Source organism: Bufo bufo, chromosome 1, assembly GCF_905171765.1.
Source record: "Bufo bufo chromosome 1, aBufBuf1.1, whole genome shotgun sequence".
Taxonomy (NCBI): Eukaryota; Metazoa; Chordata; class Amphibia; order Anura; family Bufonidae; genus Bufo; species Bufo bufo.
The window spans coordinates 808,979,253-809,004,203 of record NC_053389.1 but is presented as its reverse complement, the minus strand read 5'-3'; the positions used below and the strand labels follow the sequence as shown (position 1 = coordinate 809,004,203).

The following is a 24,951-nucleotide window of genomic DNA, read 5'->3' as shown; positions in this document are numbered from 1 at the left end:
CAAAAGAAAACAGGAGTGGATCCAAAACAGAGATGACACGTGAATGGAATATTTGCATGTCTTCTGCGTTTTGTACCTAATCCTGCTTTTGGCTACCAAATTATAAGCCAATTCTGATGGGACCACACAGGCCTTACAGCTGCTACACAGACAGGATTCATTGTGAGTCAAATTTTTTCTTCCTTCTGACAAATCAGAAGTAGGGTCAAATAAATGATGATGTCAACCAGGCCAAAAAGGCAAAATAGTGGCCCAGTCATGGAGTGGTGAGTGGGGAGGTGGTAGCAGGAGCATGAGGTGTAGTTTTGAGCGTAAATATTCAAAAATATACTTTTTATCGCGAATATCGGCACTTCGAGAATTTGCAAATATTTAATATAGTGCTATATATTCATAATGACGAATATTTGTTTTTTTCCCCTCCCTTCTTCTAGCTTGTGGGCCAATGAGAAGGCTTTGTCACAGATTAGCAACATCCCTAGCAACCAATAGAAAAGTTGCCTACCCCACACCGGTATTTTGCGCACATTACGCAAATATGCATTGCCGATTTTCGCAATCAAGAATACAATCTCTAATTCGTGAATTCACAAATGTATGACGAATATTCTGCAAAATATTGTGAATTCGAATATTGCCCCTGCCGCTCATCACTAATGAGGAGACCACAGAGTGGCCCATTTACATAGTGTTGAGGTGGCAGCAGCATAAGGAGACCACAGAGTAGTGATGTGGCAGAAGCATGAGGAGACCACAGAGTGGCAAAGTGATATAGTGTGGAGATGGCAGCAGCAGCATGAAGAGACCACAGAGTAGGCCATTTACATAGGGTTGAGGTGGCAGCAGCATGAGGAGACCACAGAGTAGTGATGTGGCAAGAGCATGAGGAGACCACAGAGTGGCAAGGCGACATAGTGTGGAGGTGGCAGCAGCAGCAGCATGAGGAGGCCACAGAGTGTCCAATTGACATAGTGTTGAGGTAGCAGCAGCATGAGACCACAGAGTGGCACAATGACATAGTGTGGAGGTGGCAGCAGCAGCATGAGGAGACCCGGTGACAAATTGGGGAGGTGGGTGGCAATAACAGTACCCGCTGATGATAATTATAATGGGTATAAGAAAAAGCACTTGGAATCAGATGTGTGGCATCAGGTGGGTGGCAGCATCAGAATATTAGCTGAGGCAGGTAGCCAGAAGAAACCAGTCTCTTTTGTCAAGGTTTGGGTGAGGCAGCATAGATTATCTAATCTGATACATCAGGCATTGGTGGGTGGAAATCCTGGCTGATCCACGCCTGATTCATCTTGACAAAAGTCAGTCTCTCCATATTTTGGGTGGACAGGCAGGTTTTCCTTGGGATATCTATGGCCCCGCCGCACTAAACACCCGCTCTGATGCCACACTTCTGGCCGGGCAGGACAGCTTTTCCAGGGCAAACTCGGCCAGTTGCGGCCACAAATCCAGTTTGGTTACCCAGTAGTCCAGCGGATCTTCAATGTCGGGTGGCGGGGTGCTGTCCAAGTATGCCACCACCTGCTGGTTCAGGTTCTGCTCCATATCTAGCTGCTGCTGCTGGTGAGAAGTATATTCACTAGGCGGTCAAAGAAAGATGCTCATCAGCGACTCTAGACTCAAGTTGCTGCTGATGGAGTTTGTTCTGCTCCTGCCCCCCCCCCCAGCAGCCATGGAAATGGAACGAGAGGGCAGAGTCCCCCCCTGGTCAGACCTGCGAGAGGATGGACGATGGCGCACAAAGGCAGCAGCCAACTGACTACATAGGATGTCTTCATAGTAGTTAAGTTTGTCATCCCTCTCAGCAGGTGTAAAAAAAGGCCCCCATTTTGGACCGGTAGCGAGGGTCTAGCATGGTGGAGAGCCAGTAGTCGTCCCTCTGTCAAATGGTGAATATTCGGCTGTCACTATGCAAGCAAGTGAGCATGTATGGGGCCATTTGCGCAACTGACTCGAAATGACTCCCTACCTCCATCTCCACTGCATACTGCCACAGTGTACCTGGGTCATCTGCCTCATCTTCCTCATCTCCCTCTTGCTCCCCCGGCTGTTCCTGCTCCTCCTCTCCTGTCACCTGTGTAGAAAAACCACCCATTTCGCTACACATTGCTTGTGCTCCAATGTCCTCCTCCTCCTCCTCCAGTTAAACCCCCACAGGGCTCACGTGGCCATGAGATGTAGGTGCCACATCTCCAATCCCCTGACCAGCCAGATTTACCAGCATCTGTTCCAGGATATGAAGCAGTGGAATGACCTTGTTCATCCCCAAGTCCTGGCGACTGAAAAATAACGTGGCCACCTCAAAGGGCCTGAGCAAATGGCAGGTGTCACGAATAAGCTGCCACTAGCAGACATCGAAGTTACACAGGGGAGTACTCCTGTCCGCTTGGATCATCAAGAAAACGTTTATGGCCTTTTTCTGTTCGTATAAACGCTCCAACATATGGAGGGTGGAATTTCAACAGGTGGAAACGTTGCATATCAGCCTTTGTTGGGGGATGCGTTCTGCCGCTGCAGCTCAAGGAGGGTGTGCTTTGTGGTGTATGAGTGGCTGAAGTGCATGCAAAGTTTCCTGACCATTTTCAGGATATCTTGCAGATGGGGTGAAGACTTCAGGAACCACTTGACAACCAGTGCCGACACCATGTTCATCCCATGGTTGGTCACCATGGTTCCGATTTTGAGTTGTCGCGGAGAAAGCCAGGATTCGATTTCTTGATGAAGGATGCGGAGCCGTTCCTCCCCTGTGTTACTCCATTCGACCAGGCAAACTACCGTAGGTGCAGAACAGCGCGACACCACCGTGTCCTGCACATGTGGTATGCTGGAGGGACACTGTGAATTGTCCCTGCAGTAGAGGCTTAGGACACGGTGGAGGATGAGGAGGCAAAGGCGGACATTGTCGCAGGACCAACGGCATGACAACGTGGAGGCGGAAGCGGCGTCACTTGAACAAGTTGCTGGTGTGGCTGGGCAGGAACCACATTTACCCAGTGGTCCGTAAAGGGCATGTATTGTCCCTGACTGTAATTACAGCTCCACACGTCGGCGCTGCAGAGCACTTTTGCAGACACCAACAGGCTCAAGGACTGGCCCATCTTCTGTTCTACATATGTATGCAGTGCTGGTACTGCCTTTTTGGCAAAGAAATTATGGCTTGGGACTCTCCACCTCAGCTCGACACAAGTCATCATTTCTCTGAAAGGTGCAGAGTCCACCACTTGGAAAGGGAGGGACTGCAGTACCAGCAACTTGGCCAGGAGCACGTTCAGCTTCTGCGCCATAGGATGACCACACGCGTATTGCTGTCTCTTGGCAATCCCTTCGGTGATCGACTGCTGACGAAATGAGGGACGAAGAGTAGGCGGACGAGGAGTAGGAGTATCAGGACCGGTAGATGATGGGAAGGACAAATAGCTCCCTTTTTCTGAGGTGGTGGAGCCTTGACTGCCTGAAATCAGGTACTTGCTGCTGGGTGATGCAACGGTTGCTGCAGCAGGCTGGACCACCACTTCGGAGTCATGGTTCTCCCAGGTCTCTTTATGGCTCGCTGGCCACGCTTCACCTTCTGCCCAAAGATTCGGCAAATGGCTATGTTCCCCTCCTCCGGCGGATTAACAAAAAACTGCGACACTGCCGTGTAGGTGATTTCTGCTCCAGATCTTGGCTGTCCAGTAGCTGCTGACTGTCCTCTAGTAGCTCGTCCTAGCTGTATAGTCGAGCTGAGCCCACAGCATATAATACTTGTCTGGCTGAGGGAACAGAAAAGGACAGAGGCAGGTGGAGGACAGGTGAGGGCACAGGGCCTGCTCCAGGGCCATGCCAACAGAGGGTTGTGTCTGACGAACCCACGACTCTTGGCTGGCGGTGTCTGAGTCAACCATTCAACAACCACTGAGTTGCTGGTCAAGACACGACTGCTAGATGACACTGGGAGCTCAGGCCTATTGAAGTGACCCGTGCTGCTACGCCCCTTTACTCTGCTGTGACCTGTGCCAGAAACATTAAGGATTCTACTCCTCCCCTGTGCAGGGCCTGGCACTTCTCTGTCTGACATGCTGTTAGATCAAATAAATAAATAAAAAGGAAATTGATAGCCCCCAAAATAGGCTGTAATTTTGTCACTTCTCCGCACAACGGCTAATAAGCCTTTCTTTTTTCCACTAATACATTACAAAAAAGGCTTTAAAACATGTAACTGCACCTCTGAATGGCAAGTAATACTTTTTTTTTCCACTAATACACCCCAAAAAAGGCTGTAATGTTGTCACTTCAGTGCACAATGGCTAATAAGCCCTTTTTTGCCACTAATACATGTCAAAAAAGGCATTAGAATATATAACTGCACCGTCATAAGACGTATAAATATTTCCTAGTAATACACCCTATTAATGGCTGTATCGCACAGGACTTGCTCCCCAATAACAAGTAAGGTTTGCTTTAATTACAGACGTATCATCTATTGCAAACCTGAAAGCAGCAGTATAATGGCAATCTGGATCCCCAGTCAGTGCAGCAAGGTGTAATAGGATTATTCCTATTACCTAGGCTGTACACTCCCTTATTGGACCGTGTTCTCCTTTTATAGTGTGGAATAATTCCTCCCTCTCCTTTCTCTACACTTCCAATGATCTTTCCCTGAACTTCTATTCAGCCAAAAAAAAAAGTTTTAAGGTCTTTCCTAGCACTGTCCCTAGCGCCTGCTGACGTCTCTCCCTGCACTAAGTACACTGGAAAATGGCTGAATCCAAGATGGCTGAGGCTATTTATAGGGTTGTGACATCACAGGGGTTGGCTGGCTGCTGATTGGCTGCATGCATGGCATTACATAGAAACATAGAAACATAGAATGTGTCGGCAGATAAGAACCATTTGTGTCACGGAACCATGAACCAGACGTACAACAAGAGATAAGAGAAAATAAGAAGGCTTTATTGAAAATAAAGCTGTAAAGCAAAAGTCCAAACGGATGGTGAAACCGAGCAGAGTCTTTGCGAAGCCAGAGGTCAGGAACCAGAAGGGTAGTCAGACGAAGCCAGGATCAGGAACCAGCAGGGTAGTCAGACGAAGCCAGGATCAGGAACCAGCAGGGTAGTCAGACGAAGCCAGGATCAGGAACCAGAAGCAGCAGCAGTCTTAGAAGCATGTGAACACAAGGGGACCAAGCAAGGAACTGAAGCCACAGACCTCCTATATATATGAGCTAGGCATCCAGCTCCTCCCAGTGGGAAGGAGGAGCCGCAGGGTGGAAGGCTACAAGAAACCCAGAAACCAAGATGGCCGCCAGCACATGTCAAACGAAGGAGAACAGCAAGAAGGTAAGACCATGACAGTACCTCCCCCTCAAGGGCCCCTCCTCCGCGGAGCACAAAACGGTTTCTGAGGGAAGCGTGCGTGGAAGGCTCGGAGCAAGGCAGGAGCATGGACATCTGTGGAGGGAACCCAGGAACGCTCCTCTGGACCATAACCACGCCAATGGACCAAAAACTGCAACCGACCGCGGACCAGGCGTGAGTCCAGGATATTGCTCACCTCATATTCCTCACGATTGCCCACTTGGACCGGACGAGGCCGAGGAACCGAGGAAGTGAAACGATTACACACCAGTGGCTTCAACAGGGAGACATGAAACACGTTGGAGATCCGCATGCCAGGAGGAAGCGCAAGGGCATAGGCTACCGGGTTTACCCTGCGAAGCACTCGGAAGGGACCAACAAAGCGAGGCGCCAGCTTGGGAGTGGGCACTCGAAGGTTGAGGTTGCGGGTGGACAACCATACACGGTCTCCGACCTGGTAGGAAGGAGCAGGCGCTCGTCTGCGATCAGCCTGGAGTCTCTGGCGCTGCGCAGAGACCTCAAGGGACTTCTGGATCTGTACCCAAGAAGCACGTAGGACGGAAAGGTGATCCTCCACAGCCGGAATATCCTGGGGAGAGAATACCTCCGGTAACACGGCAGGTTGGAACCCATAATTGGCCATGAAGGGAGACGTCCCAGAGGAAGAGTTCACCGCCGTGTTCCTGGCAAACTCAGCCCAAGGCAGGAGGTCAACCCAATAGTCTTGGTGATCGGAGACATAGCAACGAAGGAATTGCTCCAAGGCCTGATTGGATCGTTCTGCGGCCCCATTGGACTGAGGGTGGTAGGCCGAGGAGAAGGATAGATGAATCCCCAACTGGGAGCAAAAGGCGCGCCAGAACCTGGACACAAACTGACTCCCCCGATCCGACACAATCTCCTTGGGCAAACCGTGCAACCGGAAGACCTCCCTGGCAAAAATCGTGGCCAACTCTTGTGCAGAGGGTAACTTCTTGAGAGGAACACAGTGGCACATCTTGGAAAACCGATCCACAATCATGAGAATGACCGTATGGCCTCGGGATGCAGGGAGGTCCACAATGAAATCCATCCCCAGGTGTGACCATGGACGCTCCCCGGTGGCTATGGGTTGCAGAAGGCCCAACGGAAGGTGCCGAGGGGACTTACTCTGGGCACAAACGGAGCATGCCGCTACATATGCGGCGATGTCGGAACGTAGGGAAGGCCACCAGAACAGACGTGAAACAGCCCAGGACAGCTGATTCTTTCCAGGATGCCCCGCGGTCTTGGAGTTATGGTAGGTTCACAACAACCGAGTGCGCAACTCCTCAGGCACAAAACATCTGCCATTGGGTCTCCCAGAGGGAGCACCAGATTGAGCCGCCAAAATCTGCTCACCCAGGGGAGAGGTCAGGCTGGTGCGAATGGCGGCCAGGATCTGATTCGGAGGTATGACCGAAGTCGGAATCGACTCCTCCCTGGACAGCTCGGAGTACTGCCGTGATAAGGCATCCGCCCTGATGTTCTTGGAACCGGGTAGGTAGGAGACCACGTAATTAAAACGTGACAAGAACAGAGCCCATCTGGCCTGACGTGGTGTCAATCTCTTGGCCTCAGAAAGGTAGGTCAGATTCTTGTGGTCCGTCAGGATGAGAACCGGAACCACCGAACCCTCGAGCAAGTGCCTCCATTCTTTAAGGGCCTGCACGATGGCCAATAACTCCCTGTCACCAATCTGATAGTTGCACTCCGCGGAAGACAGTTTCCGGGAGTAAAACCCACAAGGAAGCAGAGGACCCTCTGGTGTTCTACGCTGAGACAGAAGGGCGCCTACTCCCGTCTCAGACGCGTCCACCTCGAGGACAAAGGGCAACCCAGGGTTGGGATGCGACAGAATCGGAGCCGACACAAAGGCGGACTTTAGGGCCTCAAAAGCTCGGATGGCCTCGAGCGGCCAGACCTGGGAATTACTGCCCTTCCTGGTCAGATCCGTGAGAGGCTTGGCCAGCATGGAAAAGTCCCTGATGAACTTCCGATAATAATTGGCGAAGCCCAAAAAGCGCTGCAGGGAACGAAGACCACTGGGCTGGGGCCACTGTAAGACAGCCGAAACCTTCTCAGGATCCATGGAGAACCCCTCAGCGGAAATGATGTAACCTAAGAAGGTTACCTGGGATCGGTGAAATTCGCATTTCTCAAGCTTACCGAACAGCTTGTTCTCTCGTAAACGTTGCAACACTCGTCTGACATCCAGAATGTGGGCCTCCATGGATTCAGAATATACCAAGATGTCATCCAAATAGACCACCACACACTGCTGCAACAGGTCACGGAAAACATCGTTGATGAATTCCTGAAAGACTGCGGGCGCATTGCACAACCCAAAGGGCATAACCAAGGATTCATAATGACCGGTCCTGGTGTTAAACGCGGTCTTCCACTCATCGCCCGCCTTGATCCTTACCAGGTTATATGCCGCCCTCAGGTCGAGTTTGGTAAAGACCGTGGTCCCTTTAAGGCGATCGAACAGCTCGGAAATCAAGGGTATCGGGTAAGCGTTCTTGATCGTGATGCGATTGAGACCCCTGTAATCGATGCAAGGCCTCAACTCACCGCCCTTCTTTTTCACAAAGAAAAATCCAGCCCCTGCCGGGGACGAAGATTTGCGAATGTGTCCGCGTGAAAGCGCCTCCCTCACGTACTCCTCCATGGCCTCATTCTCCGCTACCGACAGTGGATAGACTTTGCCACGAGGAGGAACGGCACCAGATTGTAACTCTATGGCACAATCGTATGGGCGGTGCGGAGGTAGGGCAACCGCGCGCACCTTATCGAATACATCCCGGTACTCCTCGTATTCAGGAGGCAACAGAGAGTCCGAGGAAGTACACAGCAACTTGACAGACCCATGGATGCAACTAGCCCCACACTGCGGTGACCACGAGAGGATCTCGAGCGATCTCCAATCGAAAGTCGGATTATGCTTCTGGAGCCAGGGGTACCCCAAGACCACCGAGTAGTGTGGAGACGAAATAACCTGGAGGCAGACCGACTCTCTGTGAACGGCACCAATGGCTATCCCCACTGGAAGGGTCTCATGAGTCACGTGTGGCGGCAGAAGGGGTCTGCCGTCTATCGCCTCAAGAGCCAGTGGGGAACCTCGAGCCTGCAGAGGAATGGAATTGGCGGCAGCGAACACACTATCAATGAACAAACCACCAGCACCAGAGTCCACCAACGCCTGGGTCGTCACCGAGCCCCCGACCCAGGAGAGGACAACAGTGATCAGTGGTTTGTCAACACGGGAAACCGGGGACGAGGAGACTCCACCCAAGATCTGCCCCCGACAGGATCTCAGGTACGAGCGTTTTCCCGGACGGTTCGGACATGCCAACCGAAAATGCCCACCGAGACCACAGTACATGCATCGGCCCTCGCGTCTCCGGAGTGCCCTCTCCCCCTCGGACAGGCGAGCAAACCCCAGCTGCATGGGTTCACCCCCAGACAAGTCATCCCCAGGAGGCGTGGGAGGAGAGGGAGGCACGGGTGGGACAGCAAACGTAGGCACCAATCTGTTAGAAGACCTCCGCAGGTTCTCCTTAAAGGAAGGTCTCTCCCTGAGTCTGGTGTCAATCAAAATCAGGAAAGAAATAAGAGACTCGAACTCAACTGGTAGGTCCTTAGCTGCAACCTCATCCTTCAAGGCATCCGAGAGACCATGAGAGAAAGCAGCGACCAGAGCCTCATTATTCCAGCCCACCTCTGCTGTCAGGGTACGAAACTCAATGGCGTATTCAGCTACGGATCGTGAACCCTGTCTGATGGACATAAGGAGCTTCGCAGCAGAGGCAGCACGAGCCGGCACATCAAATACCTTCCGAAGAGAAGCAACAAAACCGGAAAACTCGGCAACCACCGGATTGTTGTTCTCCCATAAAGGGCTGGCCCAGGCCAAGGCCTTGTCCGAGAGCAGCGAGATCAAGAAGCCCACCTTTGATCTCTCAGTGGGAAAGGCATGTGGCAGCAACTCGAAATAAATGCCCACCTGGTTAAGGAAACCTCGGCACTGAGTTGGCTCTCCCCCAAAGCGCTGTGGAAGAGGGGCAGAACTGGTCATACCCCGAAACACCGCAGGCGCAACAACAGGTGTCGGGGTAGACTCTGGCGCAACAACCGGAGCGGCAGTAGGAGCGAGCCCAGGAGCGACAACCGACCCATCGGCAACGGGAGCGAAATGAGCCGTGCGTTCAAGCAGGGTTTGCAACGCCACAGCGAACCGACCCAACAGGTGATCCTGCTGATCAATTCTGGCAACCAGCGTGGGTAGCGAGGATGGCCCTGTACCGTCAGAATTCATGGCTTGGTCCTAATGTCACGGAACCATGAACCAGACGTACAACAAGAGATAAGAGAAAATAAGAAGGCTTTATTGAAAATAAAGCTGTAAAGCAAAAGTCCAAACGGATGGTGAAACCGAGCAGAGTCTTTGCGAAGCCAGAGGTCAGGAACCAGAAGGGTAGTCAGACGAAGCCAGGATCAGGAACCAGCAGGGTAGTCAGACGAAGCCAGGATCAGGAACCAGCAGGGTAGTCAGACGAAGCCAGGATCAGGAACCAGAAGCAGCAGCAGTCTTAGAAGCATGTGAACACAAGGGGACCAAGCAAGGAACTGAAGCCACAGACCTCCTATATATATGAGCTAGGCATCCAGCTCCTCCCAGTGGGAAGGAGGAGCCGCAGGGTGGAAGGCTACAAGAAACCCAGAAACCAAGATGGCCGCCAGCACATGTCAAACGAAGGAGAACAGCAAGAAGGTAAGACCATGACAATTTGGCCCATCTAGTCTGCCCGTTATACTGAGTACTATGGATAGCCCCTGGCCCTATCTTATATGAAGGATGGCCTTATGCCTATCCCATGCATGCTTAAACCCCTTCACTGTATTTGCAGCTACCACTTCTGCAGGAAGGCTATTCCATGCATCCACTACTCTCTCAGTAAAGTAATACTTCCTTATATTACTTTTAAACCTTTGCCCCTCTAATTTAAAACTGTGTCCTCTTGTGGTAGTTTTTCTTCTTTTAAATATGCTCTCCTCCTTTACCGAGTTGATTCCCTTTATGTATTTAAAAGTTTCTATCATATCCCCTCTGTCTCTTCTTTCTTCCAAGCTATACATATTAAGGTCCTTTAACCTTTCCTGGTAAGTTTTATCCTGCAATCCATGTACTAGTTTAGTAGCTCTTCTCTGAACTCTCTCTAGAGTATCTATATCCTTCTGGAGATATGGCCTCCAGTACTGCGCACAATACTCCAAGTGAGGTCTCACCAGTGTTCTGTACAGCGGCATAAGCACTTCACTCTTTCTACTGCTTATACCTCTCCCTATACATCCAAGCATTCTGCTGGCATTTCGTGCTGCTCTATTACATTGTCTTCCCACCTTTAAGTCTTCTGAAATAATTACTCCTAAATCCCTTTCCTCAGATACTGAGGTCAGGACTGTGTCAAATATTCTATATTCTGCCCTTGGGTTTTTACTCCCCAGGTGCATTATCTTGCACTTATCCACATTAAATTTCAGTTGCCAGAGTTCTGACCATTCTTCTAGTTTTCCTAAATCCTTTTCCATTTGGCGTTTCCCTCCAGGAACATCAACCCTGTTACCTATCTTTGTGTCATCAGCAAAAAGACAAACCTTACCATCGAGGCCTTTTGCAATATCACTTATGAAGATATTAAACAAAATTGGTCCCAGTACAGATCCCTGTGGAACCCCACTGGTAACATGACCTTGTTTTGAATGTTCTCCATTGACTACCACCCTCTGTTGTCTGTCACTCAGCCACTGCCTAATCCACTCAACAATATGGGAGTCCATGCTCAATGACTGCAGTTTATTGATAAGTCTTCTATGTGGGACAGTGTCAAAAGCCTTACTAAAATCTAGATATGCGATGTCTACTGCACCTCCACCGTCTATTATTTTATTCACCCAGTCAAAAAAATCTATAAGATTTGTTTGACATGATCTCCCTGAAGTAAACCCATGTTGTTTTTCATCTTGCAATCCATGGGATTTTAGATGTTCCACAATCCTATCCTTTAATAGGGTTTCCATTAATTTGCCTACTATTGATGTCAGACTCACTGGTCTATAGTTGCTCGATTCCTCCCTACTACCTTTCTTGTGAATGGGCACGACATTTGCCAATTTCCAATCTTCCGCGACGACTCCTGTTACTAATGATTGGTTAAATAAATCTGTTAACGGTTTTGCCAGCTCACCACTAAGCTCTTTTAATAATTTTGGGTGTATCTCATCAGGCCCCTGTGACTTATTTGTCTTCACCTTAGACAGCAAACTTAGAACATCTTCCTCTGTAAAGATACTTGCATCAAACGATTTATTAGTCATTCTTTCTAGTGGAGGTCCTTCTCCTTTTTCTTTTGTAAAAAACTGAACAGAAGTATTCATTAAGGCAGTCGGCTAGCCCTTTATTCTCTTCGACATACCTTCCGTCCTTTGTTTTTAATTTAGTTATTCCTTGTTTTAATTTCCTTTTTTCATTTATATATCTGAAGAATGTCTTATCCCCTTTTTTCATAGACTGAGCTAGTTTTTCTTCTGCCTGCGCTTTAGAAGTTCTTATAACTTGCTTGGCCTCTCTCTGCCTAATCTTGTAGATTTCCTTATCTTCATTGCTCTGGTTTTTTTTATAATTACAAAATGCTAGCTTTTTATTTTTAATGATTTGGGCCACTTCTGCTGAGTACCACAGTGGTCTCCTCCTTTTTTTGTTTTTACTGACAAGTCTAATGCAATTTTCTGTTGCCTTCAATAATGCACCTTTTAAGTAGTCCCATTTCTCCTGGACTCCATGTAATCCGTTCCAGTCTGATAAGGACTCATTTATGACTAATTTCATTTTTGAAAAGTCTGTTTTTCTAAAATCTAAAACTTTTGTTTTTGTGTGGTGGGACTCTTTCACAGTTCTTATATTAAACCACACTGACTGGTGATCACTAGATCCCAAGGTTTCGCCTACAATGACATCATATACCGAATCCCCATTTGTGAATACCAAATCCAAAATGGCCTCCCTCCGGGTTGGCTCCTCAACCACTTGTTGTAGAGATAACCCCAGTAGGGAATTTAGAATATCTGTACTCCTGGTAGAACTTGCTATTTTGGTTTTCCAGTTTATATCTGGAAGATTGAAATCTCCCATAATGATAACTTCTCCTTTCATTGTCATTTTAGCTATTTCTTCAACTAGTAGATCATCTAGTTCTTTAACTTGACCAGGTGGTCTATATATCACACCTACACGAGTTACTGCATGGTTAGCAAACTGCAACGTAACCCAAACTGACTCTATGTTGGCCTCACCAACTTGTATTAGGTTAGATTTAATGCTATCTTTCACATACAGGGCCACTCCTCCTCCTTTCTTGCCTTCTCTGTCTCTTCTGTATAAAGAGTACCCTGGTATGGTTATGTCCCAGTCATTTCTTTCATTAAACCATGTCTCCGTAACAGCCACTAAATCTACATTCTCAGATGCCATTATTGACCCAAGTTCATTGATTTTTTTACCTAAACTGCGAGCATTTGTAGACAGGACTCTGAGCTTATCATTTCTTAACCTCTGTGCTTCTGACCTGTTCTGGCATTGTTTCGGGGGGCAATTGGACTCTTTTATTTTCACTCTTTTGCCCCCCCTTCCTAGTTTAAATACTCTTCCGCAAATTCTTGGAGTTGTTCACTAAGTACATTTGTTCCTTTGAGAGAAAGATGCAAACCATCTTTTTTGTACAGTTCCTTTCTATTCCAAGTAGAGCTATCATGAGAAACAAAGCCAAATCCTTGCTCTTGACACCATTTACCAAGCCATATGTTGAACTCCTTTATGTGCCTCTGCCTATCATTCTGAACATTATGCACAGGCAGAACTTCAGAAAATGAAATGCTGGATGCAAAATCCTGTACGTCATTACCAAGTGTGATAAAAGTTTTTTTCACCTCTGACACTTCATTGCAAGCCAGGTCATTTGTCCCTAGATGGACAAGAACATCCACGTCCCCTTCCTGCTTTGCTTGCTTAACAATATTAATAATACGTCTTCTATCTCTTCTAGCAGTAGCCCCAGGGAGACATCTCACAAAACCATTTTCTTTAGGCTCCACACTTCTTATGATTGAATCACCCAGCAACAGCTGCTTCCTTTGAGACTTCACTTTATCTTTTTTGTTGCATACATTAGACATAGGAGTCGATGGTTTCACACCCTCTGTGCTTGAGTCCATATCCATGTTGTCCTTACATTCTGAGAGTGCTGCAAATGAATTATGGAGAACCACCGACTGTGGGACATGTCTTCTATCCACCACTCTAAGACTTCCAGAACCTACAGTAACCCATCTGCCATTTCTGGGGGTCCTCTGTGGCAGTGGCATTGCAGCAGTCCTAGCTGGAGTTTGTTTAACAGATAATTTAAATATTTCAGCTTTCAAAAATGCAATTTCCTGCTGCAGTAAGGAGAACTGTCTACAGATCTGACAGCATCCGAATCTCCAAAGAGTGGAACATGAAATAAATGCACAACAATTCCTGCACTGACCCAAGTCTGCCATTTTAAAGAGGAGAAAAATAAATAAAAAAATTGGTAACTTTAAATCAAACAAATCTTACCTTTTTTTTGTATTGTTTCCACCTTCCAGCCTACCTCCTGACTATCTCCTGCAATATCTCTTTACTAGTACTTAATGTAGTACTTGAAGCTGGTACTTGCAGCTAATAAATTAGGCCAGCTAATGAGTCTGTCTCTATATATACACACACTGCTTCCAAAACTCCTCCCCCAGCAACAAATGTAACACCTTAGTGAGCTAGGCTCATTAGCAAACGCACAATAGCAAACAGCTGACCGAATTCCTTACCTCTTCTCAAGCAATGATCAGCAAAAACAACACAGATGAGCCAGTTGGAGACTCTAAGCCAATCTCTTGCAGTATCTCTTGAATCTCTTCAGCCTCCTGCAATATCTCTTTACTAGTACTTAATGTAGTACTTGAAGCTGGTACTTGCAGCTAATGAATTGTGGGTGATCCCTCGTTCCCAGAGTTCCTTGCTCCATATCCTCACATGTGCAGCAGCCATTTTAGGAAAAAATGCAATACGTTACCACGAACCATGTGGAAATTTGGATTCGATGCAAATCAAATTTTTCCTGAAATTTGGATCGAATTCGACTTTGTCAACTTCGATTCGCTCATCTCTAGTGATAACCCCTGAGAAAGGACACCTCCCCTGAGGTGGGAGAGAGACAACTGCAGCCAGCAGAAAAGAAATACCCCCTGAGAAAGGACTCGCCCCCTGTGCTGTCAGCTTGAAATAAATCTAGCAAAGCAATTGAATGGGAAAAGGGGGAGGGGGTTAGGATCTACAAGAGGTACAGAGCGGGTTCTAGCTTTGTTAGAAACTGCCCTGTACAAAATGAGGTCTGAGTCTCATTATTTACATAGAATATGGAATGACTCCTTTAAACACAGTGACTTAATAGAACATCAAGAGAGATATGGTAGCTGTATGGACATCATACTGGGCTCATATGCTCAATGGTGTGGAGTGTGTCTGTAATACACAGTCACATTCTCACTGCAGCTGCTAAGATCAATGGGTTTGGCACATGACTGAAACTTATCACCTATCCACAGAATAGGTGATGTTTCTGGGACCCGCTGGTGATGTGCCCTGTTTGAATTAAGTGAAGGTTGAACATGCGTGCTGCCACTCCATTTAAAGTCTACGGAACTGCAGAAGATAATTGAGTAAAGGGCTTATCTCCAGCATTTCTATAGAATGACGGAGTCTAGAAATATTTGGCCAATTTCCAGTATTAGTAACAGTAAATCCACTTCTGTGAATGTTCATTCTTGCAGATTTCCCCTGGAACGATATCTTCGCTTACTGATCATTAGGTATGCAATGAAGGAGATCAACAACGATCCCAACATTCTCCCCAACATCACTTTGGGCTTCCAGATCTATGATTCTTGTCGAGTTCTCCAGAAGGAACTTGAAGGCACCTTATGGATGATAACAGGCCAGAACAGAGCTATACCCAATTACCAGTGCCAAAAGAGGAATCGACTGGCTGCTTTCATTGGCTACAGTACATCCACGTTCTCAATGCTCATGGCTCACATTCTGGGCGTCATCAGGTATCCACAAGTAAGTGGAGCTTATATGTTTTTGAAAAAGAAGATTCATTAATTATACTGTATTTGACCCCAGATACATTCATGTTTGTCAACATCAGGCCTCGCCTAGCCTGATGTTGGATGATGATGTATGGTGCCTTCTGTTAGTGCCTTCACTAGTTTTGAGGGAATCAAAACATCCAAAGTGGAATTAGATCCAAAGTTTAGGAAAAACTCAATTAGCAACATATCCGAATTTCCTCTTGCTTCATTGTAACAAATGGTTATATTTTTTATTAAAATGGCAGCTACACGTGTTACAAAGTGAAAGTAAGAAGCCCGGGAAGTTGATATGACACATAAGGCTATGCAGCCAGGCAATCAGCAGATGTCCATCCCTTGTGATGTCATAGCCCTATAAAAAGCCTAATCCTGCCGGGTCTCCGTCATTTTACTGTGTTCTCAACATAGAGAGGGATGTGACAAGTGCTAAGGACATTGTTCAAGAAGCCTTTAATTACAGAATATTGTATAGGGAGACTGCAGGGACAGTGTCAGAGTTTTTACACACTGTAGGGAAAGCATAGGGACAGTGCAGGGACTGTAATCTGAAGATGAAAAGATCCATAGGAGACAGACTACTTTGAATCAATCCCTTTGTAGGGCACAGAGATAGCTAATTGAACAGCGTCCACCTTGTTTAGTAGATAAGCATTTACATTAGGCCTTAATTCTCAAATTGTGGTGAATAAACTGTGTAATTTAACTGTTACTGGGGTGCTCACCTTGTTTAATAGATAAGCAAATCTATTACGCCTTAATTCTTAAATTGGGGTTTATAAGCTGTCTATTTTTACTGTTAGTGGAGTGTCCACCTTGTTTCATAGATAAGCAATTCCATTAGGCCTTGATGCTCAAATTGTCGTGAATAAGCTGTCTAATGCTACTGTTATTAGGATGTCCACAATGACATTGACTAACTTATTTTACATAGAAAGTTACTGTAACTGTACAGTATGTCTAACAAAGAGGTCCCAGGGCCCTCCAAAGGAATTGGCAGAGGAAAATACAGCAGAACAAGGGGGGTGGGGAGAGTTACCTCAGTCTTCAACTTTAAAAAAGCACCTATTTTTGGCAATACCCTATATCTGGGGCCTATGCAGCATTTGTCAGTGCGACATTTAAGCTTGAAATACTGCAATACCGTATATGCCGGCGTATAAGACGACTGGGCGTATAAGACGACCCCCAACTTTTCCATTTAAAATATAGGGTTTGGGCTATACTCGCCGTATAAGACTACCCCTCAATGCCCAGCCATCCCTGTCTTCAAGACTATCTTCTCCAGTCCAGGGAACTGACTGGGATCGGTGGATGGCACTGTTATGAGGAGGGGGATCTGTAGATGGCACTGTTATGAGGAGGGGAATCTGTGGATGACACTGTTATAGGGAGGGGGATCTGTGGATGACACTGCTATGGGGGGATATATGGATGACACTACATAGCATCTTATGCTATATGTGTCATCCACAGATCCACCCCATGACAGTGTCATCCACAGATCCCCCTCCCTATAACAGTGTCATCCACAGATTCCCCCTCCCATAACAGTGCCATTCACAGATCTCCCCCCTAAACAGTGCCATTGACAAATCCCCCCTATAACAGTGCCACCCACAAATCCCCCCCCCTATAACAGTGCCATCCACAAATCCCCCCTATAACAGTGCCATCCACAAATCCCCCCCTATAACAGTGCCATCCACAGATCTCCCCCCCTATAACAGTGCCATCCACAGATCCCCCTCCCCGTGACAGTGCCATCCACAGATCCCCCTCCCATGACAGTGCCATCCACAGATCCCCCTCCTATGACAGTGCCATCCACAGATCCCCCTCCCCATAACAGTGCTATCCACAGATCCCCCTCCCCGACACTCAGAGGAGTATACATTTATTAACTGTAATCTGTAACTTTAACTTTAATCAGCGCTCATCTCTTTACTAGGGTACCTTACTCTCAGCTTCGGTAACGGGCAGTGCGGGTGGCGCTCACTCTCTGACGTCACGTGCCTGCTCATTCCACTAGGCGGCGCATGCGCGTGACGTCAGTGAGTGAGCTCCGCCCGCACTGCCTGTTACCGGAGCTGAGAGTAAGGTACCCTAGTAAAGAGATGAGCGCTGATTTAAAGTTAAAGTTACGGATTACAGTTAATAAATGTATACTCCTCTGAGTGGCGGGGCCCTGTATATTCTAACCCCTAGGCAAGCGTCCCCGTCACCATGGGAACGCCTGGGGTTTAGAATATACCATCGGATCTGAGTATACCCGGCGTATAAGACGACCCCCGACTTTTGAAAATAATTTCTAGTGTTAGAAAGTCGTCTTATACGCCGGCATATACGGTAATTTTCTGGGTTTAAAAAAAAACACATTTTGGGCAAAATACTAAATTAGCACCCTTTGCTGCATCTGTCAATGTGAAATACACACGTTAGATACTGCTGTTATATTCGGTTATTAAAAAACACCCATTTTTGGAAAAATACTAAATTTGCATCCTTTGCTGCATCTGTCATTGTGAAACACATGCGTTAGATACTGCTGTTATCTTCTATTATTTAAAAAAACACCCATTTTGGGAAAAATACTAAATTTGCATCCTTTGCTGCATCAGTCAGTGTGAAATACACACGTTAGATACTGCTGTTATCTTCTGTTATAAAAAAAAACACCCATTTTGGAAAAAATACTAAATTTGCGGAGAATGAGGAGAGCGTCGAATAAGGGACGTGGCCCTGGTCGTGGTGCTGCTGGTGGAGATCCTGTTGCAGAACCTTCAGCGTTATTTGGTCGGGCCTAATGCAACTCTACGAATGGTGAGGCCAGAACAAGTACAGGCAATAGTAGATTGGGTTGCTGACAGACCCTCCAGTTCCTTCACATTGTCTCCCACCAAGTCTCCTGCTGAAAGACCACAGTTGGCACCTGCAGCTCATGTCCATCAGTATTTCACCTCACCCCCTTGCAAATCAGCCAAGCAGTCTGAGCCCCAAGTCATGCAGCAGTCTCTTCTGCTTTTTGATGACTCTGTTAGCAGGGTTTCCCAGGGCCGTCCACCTAGCCCTGCCCCAGACGTGGAAGAGATTGAGTGCACCGATACCCAACCACTTATCTTTTAAGATGAGTACATGGGAGGACCACCGCAGCACGTCTCGGATGATGACGAAACACAGGTGCCAACTGCTGTGGCTTTCTGCAGTGTGCAGACTGACAAGGAGGGCAGAGGTGAATACTGGGTGGAAGATGATGTGGAGGACGATGAGATCCTCGACCCCACATGGAATCAAGGTCATGATAGTGACCTGTGTAGTTCGGAGGAAGAGGCGGTGGTCGCACAGAGCCCTCAGCACAGCAGAAGAGGGAGCAGGGTGCAAAAGCGCAGCGGCCGTCCCCTAGACAGTACGCCTCCTACTGCCCACCGCAGCAAGGGACCGAGCACACCAAAGCCAGCTCCAAGACGTTCCCTGGCGTGGAAGTTCTTCAGACAATGTGCTGACGACAAGACACAAGTGGTTTGCACGCTATGCAATCAGAGCCTGAAGCGAGGCATAAACATTCTCAACCTGAGCACAACCTGCACGACCAGACATCTAAGTGCAAAGCACGAGCTGCAGTGGAGTAGACAACTCAAAAACAAAGAAAGGTCTCTGGCTCCTCCTGCTTCCTTTTCTGCTGCAGTCTCGGCCTCTTCATCCACCTCTCGAGTGACAGTGTCACCTGCCACTCCGCAAACAGAGGATCTGCCAGCAACACCTCCACCTGGGTCACCAAGCATCTCCACAATGTCCCACGGAAGCGTTTAGCTCTCCATCTCCCAAACACTGGATTGGAAGAGGAAGTACCCCCCTACCCACCCGCGATTCCTGGCCCTGAATGCCAGCATTTCAAAATTACTGGCCTTTGAAATGCTGTCATTCTGTCTGGTGGAGACGGAGAGTTTTAAAAGCCTTATGGCGGTGGCTGTCCCACAGTATGTCGTGCCCAGCCGCCACTAATTTTCCAGGCGAGCCATCCCTTCCCTGCACAACCAAGTGGGGGACAAAATCAGGTGTGCATGCGCAACGCCATTTGTGGCAAAGTCCACCGAACTATGGATAAGTGGACCAGTAAGCACGGTCAGGGACATTATATCTCCCTAGCAGCACACTGGGTAAATGCACACTGGGTAAATGGGCCTGAGGCGGATAGCAGTTTGACACATGTCCTTCCACCACCGAGGATTGCAGGGCTCGGGGGATACAGAGGACACAGACGATACACCTCCCACAGAGGACAGCTTGTCATTGCCTCTGGGCAGCCTGGCACACATGAGCGATTACATGCTGCAGTGTCTCCGCAATGACCGCAGAGTTGCCCACATTCTAACTTGTACTGATTACTGGGTGGCCACGCTGCTGGATCCCCGTTACAAGGATAACGTACCCTCCTTAATTCCGTAACTGGAGCGTGATCGTAGGATGCGCGAGTACAAGCGCAAGCTGGTAGACGCGCTGCTGGTGGCATTCCCACCTGACAGCGGGGCCACAGTGGGAGCACAAGGCGAAGGCAGAGGAGGAGGAAGAGGTCAGAAGACAGAACCTCAGAAGACAGGGTTAGCATGGCCGAAATGTGGAAAAGCTTTGTCAGGACGCCACAACAACCAGAACCACCAGCTGATATGGAACGTCTTAGCAGGAGGCAGCATTTCACCAACATGGTGGAGCAGTATGTGTGCACACGCCTACACGTACTGAATGACGGGTCTGCCCCTTTCAACTTCTGGGTCTCCAAATTGGGCACATGGCCTGAGCTTGCCCTTTACGCCTTGGAGGTGCTGGCCTGCCCTGCAGCCAGTGTATTGTCTGAACGTGTGTTTAGCACGGCAGGGAGCGTTATCACAGACAAGCGCAGCCGCCTGTCCACAGCCAATGTGGACAAGCTCACGTTCATTAAAATGAACCAGGCATGGATCCCACAGGACTTGTCCGTACCTTGTGCACAATAGACATGTATACCGGCCTTACCCAACCATTGTTATACTACAGCGCAATTGCTCATTGTTGTATTTTTGATATTTTCCACTCTTTTGGGGTGTACCTTAATTTAAAAAAATAAATAAATAAATAAAAAATTAAAACAAAAAAACAGTGTTCCTGGTCCTCCTCCACCGCCGCTTTCACCTACACCGCTATGTCCACCGCTTCCTCAACCTCCTACTCCATAAGAACCTCCACCTCATACATCAAGATTATTTTTTTAAATTTGTAAGTATTTTATGTTATGTCATTTCACTAATTTGTCTGTTGCATTTTCGAGAGAAATTCACCAATTTTTGGCTGTGATATACCCCTTCTCTACCTAGTAGACAGGTAAACAAATTTCACTAATTTGTCTGTTACATCTTTGAGTGACATTCACCAATTTTGGGCTGTGATATACCCCTGCTCTACCTAGTAGACGGGTTAATAAATTTCACAAATTTTTCTGTTACATTGTCGGGGGACATCTGCCAATTTTTGGCTGTGATATACCCCTGCTCTACCTAGTTGACAGGTTAATAAATTTCACTAATTTTTCTGTTATATTGTCAGGTGACATTCACCAATTTTTGGCTGTGATAGACTCCTGCTCTACCTAGTTGACAGGTTAATAAATTTTACTAACTTTTCGTTTACATTTTTGGTTGAAATTCACCAATGTTTAGATATAATATACCTCTGCTCTACCTAGTAGACAGGCAAACAGGCAATTTGTCTGTTACATTTTCAGGTGAAATTCACAATTTTTTTGCTGTGATATACCCCTGCTCTACCTAGTAGACAGGTTAATAAATTTCACAAATTTTTCTGTTACATTCTTGGGTGACATTTTACAATTTTTGCCGTGAATAAACTCCTGCTCTGCATAGGTGACAGACACCGAAATTATTAAAAATCATCAGTTTTATTGGTGGGTGACATTAACCCATTTCTGGCAATAAAAAGCCCCTGCTCTGCATTAGTGACAGGGTTTTAAATTTCAGAAATTCATCTTTAATTGGCCCTTTCATTCGATACTTCTGCTTTAATAACTTGTCCCACATTTCAGCTTGATCACATTGCAGCCATTAACCTCCCTTGGATGTGGTCTCCCTTTGCCGCTAACCGTGATCAACATGGTAGGCGCAGAAAAGAACATCGAAAGTTGATAGAGCAGATATCCAATTGGATCGTGAACATCACGGGGACGTGCGACATGGTGGAGCAGTCTGTGTGCACACGCCTACACAAACTAAAAGATGGGTCTGCCCCCTTCAACTTCTGGGTCTCCAAATTGGGCATATGGTCTGAGCTTGTCCTTTACTCTTTGGAGCTGCTGGCCTGCCTTGCAGCCAGTGTATTGTCTGAACGTTTGTTTAGCACGGCTGGAGGGGATTATAACAGGTTATATTTCCCAATGTTTTGGGCTGTACCCTAATTTAAAAAAAATAAATAAAACCAAAAGCAGTGTAGGCTACCTTCTCATCCTCCATAACCGCTTCCACCTACACCGCCACATCCACCGCCTCCTCCACCTCATACTCCATATGGACCTCGTCCTCCAAGATCAAGATTATTATTTTTTATTTTTACGTATTTTATGTTATTGAAAGGAATTTCCCTATCCACATTTGTTTGCAGAGCACTTGCCATGCTCTTACCCACATTTTGCTGCCATTTGCAGCCCTCTAGCCATTTCCATGATTTTTTTACAGCCATTTTAGTGCTCAAAAGTTCGGGTCCTCATTGACTTCAATGGGGTTCGGGGTCAAGTTCGGGTTAAGTTCGGGTCCCGAACTCGAACTTTTTTGTGAAGTTCGGCTGAATCCGTCGAACCTGAACATTCCGGTGTCCGCTCAACTCTAATCATAAGTGGTACAACATTTATGTAGCCCTCTCTAAGAGAAACAATCAAAGTCTTGCAAAAATACCTTGTAATGGGTAATGGAAAAAAAATACATAATTAGAGATGAGAGAATTGTTCAAAAATTCGATTTGCCGGTTCGTCGAATTTTTTTTATTTTATTCGGTTGGATCCGAATATATTTGCGGCGAATTTCGTTAAAAAACGGCTATTTCCTGGCTGCAGAGAGCCTTTATAGTGGTGTAGAACACTGTGCCTTGCAGTAACACGCATAGGGAGTCTGCTTTGGTAGTGAAATAATACTGTGAGTCCGTATGACATGCAGTTGACAGGCGTCGCTCTTAGAATCACTGCACACTTCACTTATGTATTTGGGCAGTCACGGGGCCAAAACTGACCAAATAACTCAAGCATGAACTCAGCCTTACAGGTTGATGTTTGCGCCAAGAAGAAGCGCACTCCTTTTACACCGTCGTCATCTGATTCCACATAGATGTCTACAGAACCTGTTCTATTAAACGCTTATACAAGTAGAGCCCCCCGACAGAGTGGAGAGGGTGTCAGCAGTAAGTTTGTAATGACGTCTTTGATTATTTTGCCCTTCCTCTGATCCGTCAGCACAATAACCACCAAAAAACGGATCCTGTCTGTTGAGCATCCGCCTTCACTCGGTCAGCATTTGGTCAGTAATCCATCAGTATTGGTAATGCCAAAAAAAAAACAGGAGTGGATCCAAATTTATATGTCTTCTGTGTTTTGTACACACTCCTGCTTTTGGCTACCAAATCACAAGCCAATTCTGATGGGACCATACAGGCCTTACAACTGCTACACAGACAGGAACCGTTGTGCGTCTCATTTTTACTTCCTTCTGACAGATCAGAAGAAGGGTCAAATAAATTATGTCAGCCAGGCCGAAAGGCAAAATAGTGGCCCTGTCATGAAGTGGGGAGGGTGGGAACAGCAGGAGAAGTTTACAGAGTGGCCCTATGACCTAGTGGTGAGGTGGAAGCAGCATGAAGAGACCACAGAGTGGCCCAATGACAGAGTCTGGAGTTGTTGGAAGCATGAGGAGGAGGCCACAGAGTGGCAAAATGACAGTGTGGAGGTGGTGGCAGCATCAGGATGCCACAGAGCGGCACAGTGACAGTGTGTGGAGGTGGAGGCAGCATCAGGAGGCTACAGAGTGGCAAGGTGACATAGTGTGGAGGTAGCAGCAGCATCATGACGCCACAGAGTGGCACAATGACAGTGTGGAGGTGGAAGCAGCAGCATCAGGAGGCCACAGAGTGGCACAATGACAGAATGTGGAGGTGGTGGAAGTAGCAGCATCAGGAGGATGCTACAGAGTGGCACACTGACAGTATGGAGGTGGCAGCAACATCAGGAGGCCACAGAGTGGCAAGGTGACATAGTGTGGAGTTGGCAGCATCAGGAGACTACAGAGTGACCCGGTGACAGATTGGGGAAGTGGCTGGCAATACGAGTACCATCTGAATATGGTGGGTGAAAGAAGGAGAACTTGGCATCAGATGTGTGGCATCAGGTGGGTGGCAGCATCAGAATAGTAGCTGAGGCAGGTAGCCAGAAGAAACCTGTCTCTTTTGTCAAAATGTTGGTGTGGCACCATGGATAATCTAGTCTGATGCATCATGCATTGGTGGGTGGAAATCCTGGCCGATCCACGCCTGATTCATCTTGACAAAGGTCAGTCTCTCCACATTTTGGGTTCTTTTTGGGGTAACTATGCCCCCGCTGCACTAAACACCTACTTTTATGCCACACAACTGGCCGGGCAGGACAGCTTTTCCAGGGCAAACTCTGCTAGTTGCAGCCACAAATCCAGTTTGGCTGCCAAGTAGTCCAGCGGATCTTCAAAATGGGGTGGCAGGGTAATGTCCAAGTATGCCACGACCTGCTGGTTCAGGTCCTGCCCAAGGTCTAGCTGCTGCTGCTGCTGCTGGTGAGTAGTTTCTTTACTAGGTGGTTGATGAAAGCTGCTCGTCAGTGACTCTAGACTCAAGTTGCTGCTGATGGAGCTGGAACTGCTCCTACCCCCCCACCGTGTCACAGCAGCCATGGCAGAGGAACGCTAGCGCAGAGGGCCCCCCCGGTCAGACCTGCGAGAGGATGGATGATGGCGCAGATATGCAGCAGCCACCTGACTACATAGGATGTCTCTATAGTAGTTCCGTTTGTCCTCCCTCTCAGCGGGTATAAAAAAAGGCCCCCATTTTGGACCGGTAGCGAAGGTCCAACAAGGTGGAGAGTCAGAAGTCATCCCTTTGCCGAATGCTGCCAATTCGGCTGTCACTACGCAAGCAAGTGAGCATGCATCGGGCCATTTGTGCAAGTAACTCAGAGGGACTCCCGGCCTCTATCTCTATTGCATACTGACACGGTGTCTGGGTCCTCTGCCTCGTCTTCCTCATCGCCCTGTAGCTCCTCTGGCTGCTCCAGCTCCTCCTCTCCTGTCACCTATGTTGA

At 47.5% G+C, this 24,951-nt stretch overlaps 1 protein-coding gene across 1 annotated transcript in view; it reads left to right on the top strand.

Moving 5' to 3' along the window:
- LOC120988857 (extracellular calcium-sensing receptor-like) overlaps positions 1 to 24,951 on the top strand; it is a 40,154-nt gene that overhangs the window by 4,227 nt on the left and 10,976 nt on the right. The window contains exon 2 of the mRNA XM_040416597.1: positions 15,276 to 15,567. Coding sequence (XP_040272531.1) covers positions 15,276 to 15,567 — 292 coding nt within the window. The remainder of the gene's footprint in view (positions 1 to 15,275; positions 15,568 to 24,951) is intronic.